Source organism: Chiroxiphia lanceolata, chromosome 2 (genome assembly GCF_009829145.1).
Source record: "Chiroxiphia lanceolata isolate bChiLan1 chromosome 2, bChiLan1.pri, whole genome shotgun sequence".
NCBI lineage: Eukaryota > Metazoa > Chordata > Aves > Passeriformes > Pipridae > Chiroxiphia > Chiroxiphia lanceolata.
In genome coordinates, this window is record NC_045638.1 from 118,111,475 (window position 1) to 118,128,333 (window position 16,859).

The 16,859-nt window shown below is 45.0% G+C and overlaps 1 protein-coding gene across 2 annotated transcripts; it reads left to right on the plus strand.

The window, feature by feature from the left end:
- Positions 1–278: 278 nt before the first annotated feature.
- GPA33 (glycoprotein A33) lies at positions 279–14,240 on the plus strand. 2 transcript variants are annotated; one of them, XM_032679412.1, is made up of 8 exons: positions 279–293; positions 2,748–3,007; positions 7,919–8,070; positions 8,940–9,150; positions 9,688–9,846; positions 12,065–12,178; positions 12,582–12,705; positions 13,135–14,240. In XM_032679412.1, exons 2-8 carry the CDS (start codon positions 2,959–2,961, stop codon positions 13,214–13,216), a joined length of 891 nt encoding a protein of 296 aa, XP_032535303.1. In that variant the 5' UTR covers positions 279–293; positions 2,748–2,958; the 3' UTR covers positions 13,217–14,240. The 2 variants fall into 2 exon arrangements, with proteins under 2 accessions (XP_032535303.1, XP_032535302.1); XM_032679411.1 differs by lacking the exon at positions 279–293 and having other exon boundaries at positions 1,702–3,007.
- Positions 14,241–16,859: the final 2,619 nt, after the last annotated feature.

The following is a 16,859-nucleotide window of genomic DNA, read 5'->3' on the forward strand; positions in this document are numbered from 1 at the left end:
GGAGAGCCTGGGAATGAGGGAGGTGTTTGTAAGACTTGCTTTACTTCTCATTAACCTGCTCTGACTTGGATTGGTAGTAAATTCAATTAATTTCTCCAAGTGAAGTCTATCTGGCCCATAATGGCAATCGATGAGTGACATCTCCTCACCCTTATTTCAGCTCCTGAGCTTTCATTGTATTTTCTCTCCCTTGTCCACCTGAGGAGGGGAGTGAGAGCAGCTTTGGTGGGCACCTGGCATCCAGCCAGGGTCACCCCACCACACCACAGGGCAGCTCTACTGACTTCTCACAGGTAAACTGTACATTTGCCTCCTGCATTTAACCTGAGACCCCCAGTGAGAACCGTAAAGGAAAAGTGACAGAATAAAAGTGCCTTTCCAATCCAGGCTTAAATAACTAAAAAAAGCAACAAATACAGTGCATCTGAACAAGCACCTTAATATAAATTTCTGTAAGTATCAGGTGTTGAAGCATATGCTCTCTACAACACACAGGAAACCAGTTTTAGTGAAGCCTCCAAAACAACAGAACATCGTCCACCTCAGTGCCATCTTATTTACTCGTGGTGCAATGGAGTGCAGGGTAAAACTGTTCCCACCAGGGAACTGATTCCACACCAGCATTGCCACATGGCCATGACAAAAGGCAGCTTGTCCCTGTTACTACTCTACAATTTTTCCCTGGCTGCACAAAAGATGAGGCTGACCATGGTTGCATCGGTTGTGAAACCACGGATTCTTGGAATGGAAGACAATTATTAATGCCCACAAGGTACTGTTAATTTAGAGTTCTCTCTTGTCCCAACGGATTGGGATTGATGATTTTTATGAGACTGAAAGGAACTTCCCATTTTTAAGATTACTATCTGTCCATCAAATTTAGCTGAAATCAGTCAACTGGGTTTTGAAATTAATGGGGGAAGAGAAGAAGGAGAGGTTGTATAAATGATAGTGAAAGTCATATTTGTGTGAGGAGGGTAACAGCAGGCTGACCAAGTTCGTACAGTGTCTGTCAGAAACTGTAACCAACTTCCTATGGTGAACACTCAAAGCTGTTCTGTAAAGAATTGAGAATTAACACAGGAAGTATGAGCAGATGGTGTACAGTGATAGCATCACCATCTCTGATTCACTTAAAATATTAAATGGGAGCAAATTCAGAAGTGTGGAAGCTGCAGTAGAGATCCTACATATCTCTCCCTGGACGCTGTGGGATAAAGTCACAAAGATTTTGAAGTGTTTAAAGGAGGTAAACATTTAAGAAACTCATCCTTGTAAGGAGTCTCATCCTTGTGGGCTCCAAAGAGGATAACTGAGACTACTGACGTTGCTCCAATTTTGTTTACATCTTAAGTAATTTTTAGTTAACATTTTGAGGTTAGCAAGCTGCTTTTGGAAAATGGCTCTTCCCTCTTTGCGGGGTCCTTGCCATCTCCTAATGCCTGCAGCCAACCAAAGGTGAGACACATACACCAGGATGAATTGTTCTACCATCTGTCCTCATTTGGAAAATTCCCAAAGAATTAAGTCTCTGTACTCTTATGTACTAACAGTCCAAGGAGAACTGAGGTTATGTGTAAGGAACAGAAGTACAGATTGTCCTTTCTATCAGAGGGACTTCCAGTCACTTGCAAGTTTCATTGTCTTGGAGGTATTTTGAACAACTGCCACATGGACCACAAGGCAACCTTCAGTGGGGACTTTGGCAGGTTTACCATGCTAGTTTGAGGTCAGCACAAGGGCAAGATACAGATCTACTGTAGTGGACTAAACACAGATATCCGGTGTAGACAACCACTTTCGAAGTAGCCTCCTTCAAAAAACCAAAGCAAAGTTCATCACTATTATCACTGCATTGTAATCTGAAAATGATGTCTAAGGACGTGAAGTCCCCATCTAAGATGCCTAAAATGATCACTCACAACCTAAAAGCGACTTTGTCCCTCAAATGGCTAGAAATGGAGCAGAGATGACTATCCCAGATGGGAGCATCCCTTGCTGCCTAGTGGCAGTGAAAACTTCAGAAGGCACGCTATCCAGCTGCCCTCAGTCAAATGTAATGCCAGAAGTCTGCCTGAGCTGCTATCTGTCCTCTTTGTATTCTTCAGTCAATTACAAGAGCAGTTATTTGTCCTTGCCAGTGCCCATCCAGAGCACGGGAGCAGTGCCTGGGTTTGCCCTCCTGGGCTCACAGCCAGCACCTGCAAACTGTGGTTTATCTGACTGCCTTTTTCTGTTGAAAGGGAGGAGCACCTTTGGTACCTACAACTGTTGTGCAAGCCACACACACTGGGCAGCTGAACAGCAGGCTTAAGAGATTTAGAACCTGGCTGAGATGCATCTCACTTTTATTTAGATAACCCATTAGTGATCAAATTCTCATAAACTGCATATTCTTACGGGTATTTGGAGTAAGTGGAGTTCAGCACCTCAGTTCCTTAAAGCCTGGATGTGGGCTGCTGCCTGCATGCTGAAACACTTCAGTACCTTTTTAACTCTATCCCTAGGCTCCCTCAGTAAATATTTGAGATGAACGAGGCTGACCCTCCCCTAGTCACCTGTCACCACACGCATGACTTCAGCCGTGCTGTACACTCCACTCCCCGTCTCACCGCACCCTTCCGTTTGTCCCTTTGCTTGCTTTACGTACCTGTGTGTTAGGAGAAACTGGGAAAGGCAGTTTAATTGTGGAGGAAAGTTCACAGCCAGGGAAAGAGTTTACAAGTCTCCTCTCTGCCCCTGGGCAGGGAGCAGCAAGCGATGTCAAAGCCTACTGGTGATCCGGCTTGTCATTCTGGCCCGGAGGGGAGTGGCAGACCTGGGAAGAAGCACTTTAAAAGAGACTGAGGAAGTGAACCTGTGATGCCACTGCAAGGCAGCCCTTCAGCTAAAGCCAATTACTTATCCAGCCACCTAGAGATTACAAGGAAGAGCACCCTGAGGTGAAACAAAGGAGAGATGAGGGGGACGGCAATGAGAAGACTTGGGCTGTTCGTGTTCAGTGCAAGTAAGTACTAACTTGGTTACGTCCTCAAGGGCTGGGTAGAAGGAAACAGCACTACGAAGTCTGAGCACTCCAGTGTACTCTGTGAGTTGCTTTTTTGTTTAGTAAAGGTTCCTTTGTGTTTATGATCAGACAAGTGTGTGCACTGTCTCTGTGCCGAATGTCCAGACACACGGGCATATCCTAAAGCTGCAAGACAGTGGGGAAAAATGCTGTTCTTCATGAGGCTGGAAAATACCTTTTAAAAGCAGTTTTACTGCTTTCCATGAAATACAGTGTTTATCTCTGAAGAAGGAACTTCCTCATCTGGGAGTGGAAAGATCATAGAATGGCCTGGGCTGGAAGGAACCTTAATCTTGTTCCAACCCCCCTGCCATGGGTAGGGACACCATTCACCAGATGAGGCTGCTCAGAGCTCCATTCAACCTGGCCTTGAGTCCTTGGGTTCTGTTCTTCTGTACATAAATCTGCATGTACTGAACATCTCTGTAGCCTGAATGCTACACTGATACAACTTGTGATCCCTATGTATTACTCACACCAAGGGGATACACAGTGATTCCTACTAAAGCATGTAAATCAGCCTGCTCACCCTGGGCCTTCATCACAGTCTTGCCCTTTCTCACCTCTGCCTTGCAGAGCAATTCCAGTTCTCAGTTCCACTGCTTTTTATCCTGTCTCATCTTCTCCTACCAATGTTCCTGCACCTTCTTCCAGGCTCCAGACCAAGTTACACTCATGGAAATTGCTTGGGTTTTTTTAACCAAAAATCCTGAAAACTTCAATAAGACCCATGAGAGGGAAATTCAGAAAGTTTAACGTAACTAGAAAAAGTGGATGTGCTCTGTATGCAACAGAGGTCATGATTTGACAATCATTATGGAAACTGTGTAACACCACTGCTATTCACTCTCCTTTTTCATTATTCTCACCTTTCATTCGATCTAAATTATGGATGGGGAACTTTTCAGAGCAGAAATATGTACGTTGGATGAAGCTCTTCTTGCCGGTTTGGGCAGAACTCAAATGGCAATAATTTAGTGTTAAAACACTGGCCTGTGAAAAATTTCTGCAGAAGGTACAGCAGATTCCTGCACTGCACCCGAGTGGAGAAACTGCACAGCACATGGCAGTGCTGCATCAGGATTCTGGTGCTTGGCTGACTTCTGCAGTACAGCTTTTCACTGCAGTTGTGTGAGTAACTGGTACTGAGAACTCCTCGGTGCAGGAAAAGACACAAATGGCCATTGTGAATCAAACAAAATATTTACCTTTACTGCAAATTTCACATTTAAGAGGCTTTCTCTCTCCCGCTTTGGAATTAAATTTTAGCTAAATTCTGAGGTAAATGAATTAAAAATCAGAACATTTCCTTGTAAAAATGAAGTAAAACACTTCCTCTTTTCCTACTTTTCTCACTAGCCAAATCTACCATAAGAAATCAGCACTAATAATTTTGCTTGATCAGAATCTCATTTTTTTCAGCAACCAAAATATTTCTCTAATTGTTTCTAGCTGTATTAATTTCCCTTTGATCTATTAACACTTAGGAAGGAATGTGAAAGCAGGCACGTGATTTTCTTCTTTGTACAAGTACAAATCCTAAGTTCAGTAAGGGGAGATAAAACCTTTCTCAATTTCTTGAAGTGTTATAAACGTACTAATTGACAACACAAAACAAGTAATTCTAAGGGTTAAATCTAGATGACACTGTCTCTGTTTGTCCTCTCTCCTTTTATGGAGTTCTTTCCAAACTGGCCTCCCCTCCCTCCAGCCATACTTTGAATAGATTCTGTCTTCCCTCAGAAAAAGAACTCCAACCCTTGAAAAATGAACCACAATTTCTACACGTGCTGACTATGAAGTGAAATGTGGTGAGAAAGGGAAAGGAGGAAATCAGCGAGAGTGAACAGCATCCCAGAATGAAACCGTGCAGCTTCCCTGAGAGAGGGAAGCTCTGGGATCCAGAAGGATGTGGGTGACAAACAGATGAGCATCAGAAGAAGTGGGGCAGTGGGGTGACAGCACCAGATGAAAAAGCAGCCTCGCTTGTTACGGGCTCTGTCTCTTGCACGTGGTGTTTGGTTCAGCTGTTCCCCAACTCTGCATCACCCAAGACATGTCCAGAAAAAACAGAAAGATCTCATTTACTGTGGGATTTGAGTCATCCAATTGAAAGAAGAAAAAGAAGCCTAAGGGTTGGGCAGTTTCTTCTCTGCCTCGGGGCTCAGTTAACCTGTCAGTGAACCCCAGCCTGGCAGAACCAGTTCGAGTGACAAAAGGATCCGGAAATGGGTTTTGCTCCATCTCCTAGTACAGACAATGGTGCTTTTCACCTAAATGCAGGAAAGCACCTCTATCCAGTTGCAACAAGCAAAGAGAAAGCTTTCACAGGTGTCTCTCATACCAAGGGGATACGAGAACAACAGTCAGAAAGAGCCCCGGGGCTACACAAACATGGGCCTTGCCCTGGGTGCTCCAGAGCAGGGAAAAGACCTGGGAGTGGCTGCAATAAAAGCATTCGAGAAATACTTTGCCCTGCTGGTTTCCTCCTCGGAGCTGTCAGCAGCTGTAAATGAAATAACCTCCATGAGAACAGAAACCGCCACCGCCATGTCACAGAGGAAGAGGTTAAAACACGGGCCTGACTAATGAACTGTGAGAGACCAGAGAACAACTTGCTGGGTGGCAGGGGATGCAGAAAGATGAGAACTTTGGCTAAAAGCACATTCCTGTGCCAGTGTAATTACCTGAATTGCCACCTGCAGGTTCTTAGCTCAGTGGCAACAAAACCTTTTGGGTCCCTAGACTGTTATTTTCTATCATTCGCTCCGAGTCAAGGATCTGGTCGTGCTCAACTCACCAAAGGCTTTTTCTCTCTCACTGACCTGATGCAAGTAGCTGTGGGCTTTTCCTGTCTAAAGAGCAGGTATTCACAGCCAGTTTGCAACTCAAGGTGCAACCCAGACATTCCTTGCTTTCTCTCTTACATGTTACACTTCCTTATAGATCTAATTTGGCCAAAGTGTGGCAGAATCAGGACTCAGAAGTTTGCTGGATGGCAACTTTTCAGACAATTCCTCTCCAGGGAACACTGACTCAGCTTCCAGGAGCAAACCTTCCCCACCACACGCAGCGGGCCCCTCGTAGGGGTGAGCATATGTCTGTGCCCTCCTTAACCCTCCTCCTTGCAGCACCATGTTCCTCTTAGCTGTGGAAGTGGCTCTGAGCAGCACTTCCTTTCCTGCCATTTACATTCTTTCCGAATGATTCGGTTTGGTGCCATTAAAAAAAAAACCCAAACCCAAACCACAAACAAACCCAAACACAAGAACCCACGCAAACTGTTAGGAGAAAGCAGGTCTTTTTAACCACGGGATCCCCACAGGCATGAAGGTCATCTGTGGCAGGGCAGAGGCAAATGTCCATCCCAATTCTGAGAACAACTAAGACCTGCCCACTAGGTAACACTCAGATGTGATGAATTTACAGCAAGTCAGATGGAATACAGTGTACAAGAAACACCTGCCCTGTGCCCTGCATGCTTCACCAGGGCACGGGGGGGATTTCTGTTTTATTCAACTCTCAACTATTACAGTGCTCCAGAGGCAGGAGCTTGAGTTCTTGGGGAAAGGTGACTACTGCCTTACTCATTTTTAAAAACTAATAGCTAGTCTTCCCTCATTTCTTTCAATCACTCTTTGCTTTTCTAAGTTTTTCTGTTTTCAGGGCATTGCATGAACAGGTTTTGATTCCCTAGCACAAAATGCTGCTATTCTATGGACTTGGATTGAGGCAAGTTATTTAACAGTTTTCCTGATCCCTGAAATTTGACAATATCGGTTTGTTAGTTTAGCCTGAATCCTTAAGACTGCTGATGCACTTGCAGTATCTGTTTATCTGTCTCCCTCTGTATATTCTGGAGGCTGAACATGAGCCAGCAGTGTGCCCAGGTGGCCAAGAAGGCCAATGGCATCCTGGCCTGCATCAGGAACAGTGGGGCCAGCAGGAGCAGGGAAGTGATCCTTCCCCTGTACTCTGCACTGGTGAGGCCACACCTTGAGTATTGTGTTCAGCTCTGGGCCCCTCAGTTCAGGAAGGACATTGAGGTGCTGGAGCGGGTCCAGAGAAGAGCAACGAGGCTGGGGAAGGGACTTGAGCACAAGTCCTATGAGGAGAGGCTGAGGGAGCTGGGGTTGTTTAGTCTGGAAAAGAGAAGGCTTAGAGGCGACCTCATCACTCTCTTCAATTACCTGAAGGGAGGTTATAGCCAGGTGGGGGTTGGTCTCTTCTCCCAGGCAACCAACAATAGGACAAGGGGACATGGGCTCAAGCTCTGCCAGGGGAGGTTTAGGTTAGATGTTAGGAAGAAATTCTTTACAGAGAGGGTTATCAGGCATTGGAACAGCCTACCCAGAGAGGTGGTGGATTCACCATCCCTGGAGTTTTTAAAAAGAGATTGGACGTGGCCCTTAGTGCCATGATATAGTAATTGGAATTGGATCAGGGGTTGGACTTGATGATCTTGGAGGTCTTTTCCAACCCAATCTATTCTAAGATTCTATGATTCTGAACTGTCAAAGGATGTCAGTCACACTGAAAGAGGGCTCAGGAAAAAAAAAAACAAACCGAAACATCTTTCTAAACTCCATGGTGAAATATGTCTAGGCAAAGGACCTTCTTCTTCTCTTCCTCTTCTCCCTCGAAACACACAACGGAGAGCAGAGTTTAGCTCTCAGCCATCCTGTGCAGCAGCTCCCCATAGTCAACCAGCCACCTCTTGCTCAGGGGGGGAACGTCGTGGATGACAGTGGGAACGTGGGGTCACTGTGGCACGTGAGAAAGCCAAAGAGACCAAACGTGGAACCCAGACGCCGTTACTGTTGCTGAGTGCAGAATTCATTCTCTTCCCAGTTCTGGCGTCTGCTCGTGCCCTCACTGTGGAAGCACCTGCCAAGCAGATACAGGTGGCGCGGGGAAGGAACGCGACTCTCCGCTGTAATTTCAAAACTCAGGCTTCTGCTGACAGCGGAGACCTCGTTGTCTGGAAGAAAATCACCAGTCCGGTAAATCATACAGCAAGACGTGGCAGGGCATCCAAGGGGGGGGGGGTGGCAGGGGAGATGGAAGCAGGACTGTGGGTGGGAATGTGTGCTGGAAGAAAAATGTAGTTTCTCCAAGACTTTTTTTAATCTCAGAACTGAGTGAACAGAAACGCTGATCGAGATGCAATTTATCCTGAACCTCCTGCACGACACTAGGCAAGGCCCCACCCTTCTTCTTCCTCTCTCTTGGTCTCACAACTGGTTATTGAGGAGACATCACTGTATGTTAAATGCTCAGATACCTTCTAAAAAGATATGTATACTTTTAAGTATGTGTGTTATACGTGTATATTTATATATATGAATATCTTTGATACGATATAAAAAGTTCCAAGTTGATGGTAATAGTACATGGAGAGATTCTTGAGGCTTCCTACATTCTTATGGAGTATTTGAAGGTAAAAAGACTTTTAAAGTTCTCCTTGACTTCTTGGGAATTAGTGAGAAGGGAAGCAGCCTTTGGAGATCTCCTTGTGAGAACTGCCAAGGGTTTCTTCTCTGAAGATCCTTCCTGGAAGAATTTGCGTAACCATGGGGGAACTTGATTGACATGTGGATCTCAGACAAGCCTCATGTTGTCCTGCCATGGAGAGGAAAGGTGAATAAGCCCCAGCAAAAGAAATCACTGGTCTCTGATTTCACATAAGGTGGGAAGAAGGGAAGCCTGGAAAGAAACACAGATCCTTTTGAATTTCTATGGTTTTTCCTGGCATTTTGTCAAGGCCCTCTTTCCCAAGCTGCTCCCAAGAGCGGGCTAATTCATGGGGTTACATTGCAGACTCACACAGAAGGAACTGAGACTGACCCTTTTCCCTCCCTCTCTCCCGCAGATCGACGCTGTCACGAGGTACTTCGACGGACTCGTACAGTATGGCGAGGGCTACGAGAACCGTGTCCAGTTCAGTGGTGACGTGAGCAGTGGGGACATCAGCATCACCATCAGCGAGGTGACCATGGAGGACAACGGGACGTACGTGTGCAGCGTCCGCCTGCGGAACGACCCCCCCCGGCAGAGCGCGGTCCTGTCCCTCTACGTCCTCGGTGAGCAGGGGGATGGAGGCAAAGCCACTCCCATGAGATAAAATTGCCCTTCCTCTAATATCCACATTGTTTTAAACAACAGATTTTCTAACGGGGGGGAAAAAAAAAAAAGGAAGTTGTCATCCACAATTCCACCTCTGGTCTTTTCCTGCTACTATGGAAGTGGGTCAGAAGGCTTAGAGCATGCAGCTCCCTCAGATACCTCACTCTAGAAAATAGTCTTTAGAGTTGTATAATTCACTTTCCTAGTAATCCATGCCTCACTCTAGAGCATTCCTCATACCCCCTGTGGCTTGTCACACTCCAGTTATCAAAGGATAACACCTAACACCATCAGACACACCCCAAAAAAGCATCTTACAATTCCTTCTTGGCTTTCCAGTGCCAAGAAGGGAGAAACAAAATAGGTACAAATTCACTGGAGTTCCTTTGAGAAGAAGGTGGTAGATGCAAGACCAGCCTCTGTTTAGCAAGAGACGGGCTGAAACAAGAAACTACGTCTAATTAATAAAACTACTTCCTTTTTTCTTCCTTCAGTTGCACCATCCAAGCCTGACTGCAGGATTCTGGGGACACCACAGTATGGACAGACAATCAATCTAACCTGCGTGTCTCAGGAGGGCTCCCCACAGCCCAAATACACCTGGAAAAGCTTCAACGTAAAAAATGAGCCCCGTGCACTAGAAAACACAGAAGGTAAGGAAAGTTCAAAGGTATCAAGTCCCTGAGCTCTTTGCAGATGAGGGCTGGACAGATTTTGAAATGCAAATACTCTTCAGGCTTTTTCTAGATCCTTCCCCGACTAGGGTTTTGAAAAGTTGTCCTTTTGATACAAGACACGCTCATGAGTAACTCAGCAGGGGGCAAAGCACTGTAACCTGAAGTAAGCACGGTCAGTAAGTTTTTAACTCCAGCTCTCACCTGCTGAGGAAGCTGTCTCTCCCTGGAAGCAGCCAGAAATAATTACTTCTCAGCTGCTGGGTGTAAGGGGGGCATTACATGAAGAACAGCATCGACTTTCCTAACTGATTTGTCTTTACATCCCAGTTTGCTTGGCAGTGACCAAATCGCTTTCTAGGGTGAAGGAAACAAAAGCTGGCTCTGGAAGCTACTTACTTCCAGAGAGGACTCCTCACCTAGAGGAAGGTGGAACGAGAAAGTTACATCATTACTGCTTTGAGCATAAATAAAAGAGGCTTCTGGTTCTTCAGGACTGACACACAGACCCAAGTATTTTACTTGCTTTCAATTTAACTCAGAATCTGTAAAGAAAAGGGAATTGAATTTCCAAGGTAGGACCTTTGGCAGAACTATTTGTAGAGAAAGGAGGGTTTAGTACTCTTTTAAGTGTAGCAGTGACAGAGGACTCATATTTATTCCACTAAACTTTTGTTTTTTCCTGGCCTGTCCAGCTTCAGAAAGACTACCTGAGCCCACCCTTCCCAGTTTAACTTACTGGAGGGGGTAAACTAAATATGACGAGACTCCACAGGGTATTCAACACTCACTCAAGCTGCTTCTTGCACAAAACTCGCGAAGGATGAAACACCACCGGGGACACGAACCTTATTCACCTCCCTGGCCACTGAGTGGTGCCAGCGCATCACACACAGCCCTGAGCACACGGGACTTGCTGTGGCAGCAGCTGCTGCTTCTGCTGCCATCCTGCTCTCCCCTGGGTCCCCTCTGATCCGTTTCCTCCTCACTGCTGTTGTCACCACAGCACCCGTGTCCCAGCAGTGAGCCGACTGTCCCCTTGTGCCCCAAGCTGGTCAGACTGTCACTACAAGCAATTTTTTTTCTGTGTTAAGCAAGTCCTACTGCTGCAAAGTGTGCAGAACCCCGTCAGGAAACGCTCCAAAACTGATTGTATCTGACCCACGTTTTTTTCCCCCGGTTTGTCTCCCTTTCGATTTAACAGGAGGATTTACATTCCAATCACATTCTGCAACTTTGAGAGACACAAACACCGCACGAAAATAAAAAAAAAAAAAAGGAAAAAGGAAAAATATAAATAAGCACGGGCAGTATGTAGAGACTAAAAGAAAATAAAAATAAAAAAGATCAAGCATGCAGTCCATCATTTCTCAGTTTGCATGCTATTCTACTATCTGGCACCAGGCGCCAGCAGAGACTAAACAGAGAGAAGTGAGATCACAGGGAAAATAAAACAGGAAAATCCCTGGAAAGTATTCAGTCTTTTTCTTTCAGAGCAAGGATTTGGACCTTTATCCTAAGGAAATGCACAGACTACACATACAAACATCAACTGGAGATGTAACAAACAAAAACTGACTGCCTGACTGCCTAAGCTTCAGCCCATGGCACTGAGCTCTGTTAGGCTGGACACAAAACACCGGTATCATAACAGTCACGTCACTTCATTTCTTTTCCTTCGTTTATTTTCACAGCCTGTGTGGCCTCTCCCAGACTAGAAAACTTTTCCCCCTACTGCTAAATAATTCAGGTCTGAAATCCTAAGAGCTGGAGAACTAAAGAGCTTTTTGCTGTTTTACAAGTTAATTCATCAGAGGGCCAGTTCTGAAAGCCAGATGGTGGTTTGGGCATCTTATATTTCTCAGCAAAATCCAATGAAAAAAAAAAAAAAAAAAAAGCTTTCACTAAGCACACACACTTCTCTACCCTCCACCTACAATTTTCTTTCTGAAAGGAATGTTCAAATACCACAGATTCCCTGTAATCTAAACAGCACGCTTCCGTTTGTCCTCCCACAAATCACACCAAAACCCAGCGATGAGCACGGCAGCTCCAGAGCCAGCCAGAGCAATCCATCAGCTTTAAGCACCTCTCATCACTCCAACCACCCCGGGCTGGAATTGAAGGGCTGCTGTCCCCACTTCCTTCCCCGCTTTAATTCTTTTCTCTTTTGGACTGGATTTGTGTTTGGCAACAGGGGAACGAATAACTCTGAAGAACGTCTCAGCGGATACCTCTGGCTTCTACATCTGCACTTCAACAAACATTGTGGGGACGGAGTTTTGCAACATGACGGTCAGCATCGTGCCACGTAAGAGATGGGGCTGCTCAGTGGAGGAACAGGACCAGAGAAAGTACCCAAGCTAAGAGGCAAAGGGTTAAGGGAGGGGAATGACAAGTTTGTTATCTGGCTTCTGCACACCTCTGAGAGACCCTCTCCACTGGTCTGGTGCCAGTAGAGCACTCACTAACTCACAGAATTAGTACAGCAGTTGCTCAGACTCAGAGGCTCCTCCCTATCACTAATTGCTCCTGCAGACTTATTGACTACCCAGTACAGAATTAACTCCAGCTGCTGTAGTCAAACAAACGTGGCTTCCACTCAGTCTGGATGCGGTAGTGAGGTCTGACACCTGGTGGTGGGGTTTGAAGCCCAGTGATTGTGCTGACCGTCACCCTCCCTGCCGAGGGCTAATGCTTTCCTTCCCCTGCAGCATCCATGGACATCGCTCTGTACGCTGGGATCATCGGCGGAGTCATCGCTGCGATCGTAGTGATCGGGATCTTGGCCTACTGCTGCTGCTGCCGGGAGAGCAAGGACACCGACTACGAGATGACGTAAGTGCCTCTGCCTGCAGGATTGAATGGAACAGATGAAGGGTTCTCATTTCCCCTCCAGCATCAACATATGGAGTAGAAAGCACAGGAGGAAAAAGGAATCAAGGGAAGCGTGCGCTGCTTTCCCCTTTCGGTTTCCAGCCTAGCAGCTCCCGTCTCTTCTCGTGGAGTATGTCCAGTAGTGCCAGACACGTCTGTGGTCTCTGGGGTAGAATCAAAACCTTGGAGGTGAATTAGCATACATGCTGTGAAAGAACAAAAAGGAGCTCACACACCTCTTGCATCACCAGCAAGGCTTAATTTATGGAGTTCTGCTTGGTACAGTTCCAATAAGCTTAGAGCAGTGTAAAGCCACTGTAACACAAAATCTCTTCAGTAAAGTTTCTAGCTGGTTTTAATTAACATCTCTACTCCTGAACAATGTTTTAGGGTGCAAGAAGAGAGGAATGAACCCTCCAAGGACATGCCAACGAGGCAGCAGAGCACAGAGGAGGATGATGCAAATGCATGAAGAAAGAAGCAGGAGGCCAGTGCCATCTTCAGGATTTGCTGAGGCACATAGACATCACTGTAGAAAAGAAATCAGTCCCTCTTTCTTACTGCAAGAAATGAATAATAAAACGAAAGCTAATGGCTCTGCCTTCAAGTTCTGGGAGAGAACATCCTTGTTTCCCTGCAAAGAAGTGCTTTATGTACAGTGAGTGCTAATACGTAACCTCACAGCAGAAAAATGCATGTGGAGCACTGTTTCACCCAGTCATCCAAAAATAACCAGTCTTTTTAGACTCCCCCACTTTCTGAAAAAAGAAACCAGTCAGGTCTATTTGGAGAACAGAGTTGCTGCTGTATCCCCAGCTCTGGAGATGGCTTCAAGGTCACCAACTGCAATTCCTCAAGGAAGGGAGGTCTTGTTTACGGTGCCGTGCAAATGTCACAGCTTACAGCATTGTCCAATGCAGCAGCTTTTTCTGTGGACGTCGAAGCAAGCTGATTTTTAAGGACATTTTATTAAATGTGTTCTTTGTATATATTATACATGCACACATAAATAAAGATATGGGAAAAAATCCATAGATGACCAATGGAAGTCTCCTGTCTGGGACAACGATGCACACTAATCCATGGGTAAGAAGTTAGATGGACTTGTAATTGGCAGCTAATAAGATCCAGAAACAGGCTAATAGCCTACATACTGTCAGACTCCTGAATTTCTGAGTTCAGAGAGTTCCTAAATACTAATTTTCATTATGTTATTCTTTCCTCCTGATTGCTGCACGGGCAAGTCAGAAATCGTCCCCTGCTCCTGCTGCTGCTTCTGAAAAAATGACAGTGTGAGAGCATGTACATAGCAGGTACATCTTTAACTAAGAAAAAAGTAGGGGGGGAGGGAGGGAAGAAGGAAAAATACCTTTTTATTCAAAACTGTAACAATTTAATCAGAAGCACTTTATGTGCAAGATGTGCGCAGACACAGAGAGAACTCCTGCCACTGGTATCTTTGGAAGAGAGTGGACTGTCTGTCCAAAAGACTGTCAGCAGGGTATTAAAATTAATTAACAGCTGGTTCAGGGTTGGTTGGTGGTTTTTTGTTTGTTTGTTGTTTTTTTTTTTTTTAAAGACATGTTCAATAAATTACTTACGGTAAAATATTTATCCTTTCAAAACTCACTTTTGCATCTTCAGCTTCAGGAGTTTCAGAAACTTGCTGCAATGCCTCCCACATACCCTTTACTCTCAAATAGCTACTGTAATGAAAATCTAAAATTTAACTTCAAAGAAGAACCAGCAATCCTCCTACACAGGACCAGAATTTTCTAGATTTCGAACTATGAAAATCACCCTACCAGAACTGTTATTCTGGCTTGTTTTCTGCCTGCCTTTGTTTTACTTTGTTTTACACAGCACTTTAAAATACATTACTCATTTGTAGTAATGAGTAGCAAAGACCAACGACAGGAGCTTTTTACAAAGAGCATGCAAACCCAAATCTCTCTGGCAATGAACAACCCGAAATGCAGCTCAGCAAGACATTCTGAGGACCTTTTCCCACGAGGCATGACAAACATTGCAAAAGATGGATGACTAAAAAAGAAGGTTGCACACAGAAGCTGAAGGCAGATAAAAAAATGAAGTGCATGGCTCAGAAACAGAGCTGGTATGTATTTTATTCTCTTTTGTAGCGAGCAAGTATAGCGTGAACTATCTAATTAGCACTGTAACATGGTTTTAGTGAGAAACAAAAAGCTATTTCTTTTATAAATGTTACAGGCGTTACTCAGCACACCCTGCTCCCTCCACCAGAACCCTGTGGCTGAAGAGGGTTTCTGCTGAGGGACAACAGTGGGGATTCTCAAAGATCTTAGCTGGAAAGGCCAGCAAAAGGACCTTGACAATTATCAGCAGCATTTATAGCTAGAAGCTGGCTCTGGCCACTAAATAACACTGTGCTACCTGTTCCATACTCATCACTTTTAGGACATTTGAGGCTTAATTGCTGCTTGTCAGCTGAAGCCCTCAAGGAACACTCACACACTGGTCATTTTAGGCACAGAGAAAAATGCAGATTAGCAAACCTGCACTAAGTTATCTGAAGAAAACCAGCCATGAAATACAGAAGAGACTACACAATGACCCCCAAAACTGTGAATTCAATTCCCTGTAAGTAGGTTCTATAAGAACAAGCAGGGGAAAAGCAAGAGAGAGTCCAACTTGACAACCTTTACAATAGAACCACTTGAAGTTCTGCAACACTAAGCTCAGTTCTACACTGAGAAATAAACTAAGTGACAGCACATGAAGACATGGTTGAGATAATTCAGTGCTGCTTATAATTTTTCCTTTTTGGATAAGAGTAATATTTTGGAAGTAGTGCATTTATCAGAATGCTTTATGTGTTTTCCCTCAACCAATTTGTTAAACTCAGTCAGACAGAAACACACGTATTCAAATTTCTATCTTACTCCAAGGTTTTTCTGCGACTGAATTAGTTACTTGTCTGTCTTTGAAGCAGGAATACCTCCAGGAGTTACCTGTAGTATATCCACAGCCTTAAACAAAATTAACCAGCAACAATGTATTTGGAGGGAACATGAAGAAAGCTAGTGATACTTAACTAATGACAGAGAGTTCATGTGTGTATACCCAACTTCAGTACTCACTTCCCTCAAAAGGCAGGAATTAAGGAGAAAACAGATGACCAGGCAGAAAAGTAAATTCCTACTTTATCCTTTTACACAGCCTACAGCAAATTACTGTTTAGTTATGTTCGACTTTCATTATTCACAAACCTATCATGGAGAGCAACCAGGCTGGTCAAGCATGATTTAACCCTGGCTAATCCATGCTGATTCTTTCCACACCCCCTCTTCTCCTTCGTGTACCCAAAACGTGCTCCAAGAGGACTCACTCCATGATTTTTCTAAGGAGTCCAGTGGAGCTGAGCAGCCTATGCTTTCCTAGATTGCCCTTTTGACAGATGGGTGCAGTATTTGCCTCCCACTGCTGTGGACCTTCTGTGCTTTCTGTGACCTTTCAAAGGTGAGAGAACAGCCTTGAAAAGGTATCAGGCAGCTTTCTCAGCATCCTTGGATGCAGTCCCTCTGGCTCCAGGACTTGGATGGCTCTAGAACTCCCAGCTGATCCCTGACTCACTCTTCATCCACTGCTGCTGTTCTCCTGGAACTCTGAGTACAGAATTAGCAGATCTTATCAGAAAAGACTGAGACACAGAAGGTACTGAGCACCTCAGCCTTCTCTGCGTTGCTCCAGCCACGTTACTAAATCACTCACATCATTCAGCACCCAGGACCACTTTTCCCTGTCCAGTCCTTTCCTGCTAACACAGTAACAAAAGCTTTTCTGTTGTTGACCTTGATCCCTTGCAAGCATCAATTCCATCCCTACAGACGTGTCAGTGTCTGTGGATTCTTTCTTTGTATCCCACTCCTGTTTCTAACTCCTCAACCTGCACTAGGAATGGCCATGAGATCTCTGTGAAGACAAGACAGTCCCCCAGATCAATCTACCTGCATTCCTAGACTGCTCTTGTGTTTGGAAAAACACTGTTCTTAATGGAAATGCCAACCCTAATGAATTCTTCTATTATACAGAGCTTCCTAAGGGATTCTACCCCCTCCCCATTTCCCACATAACCC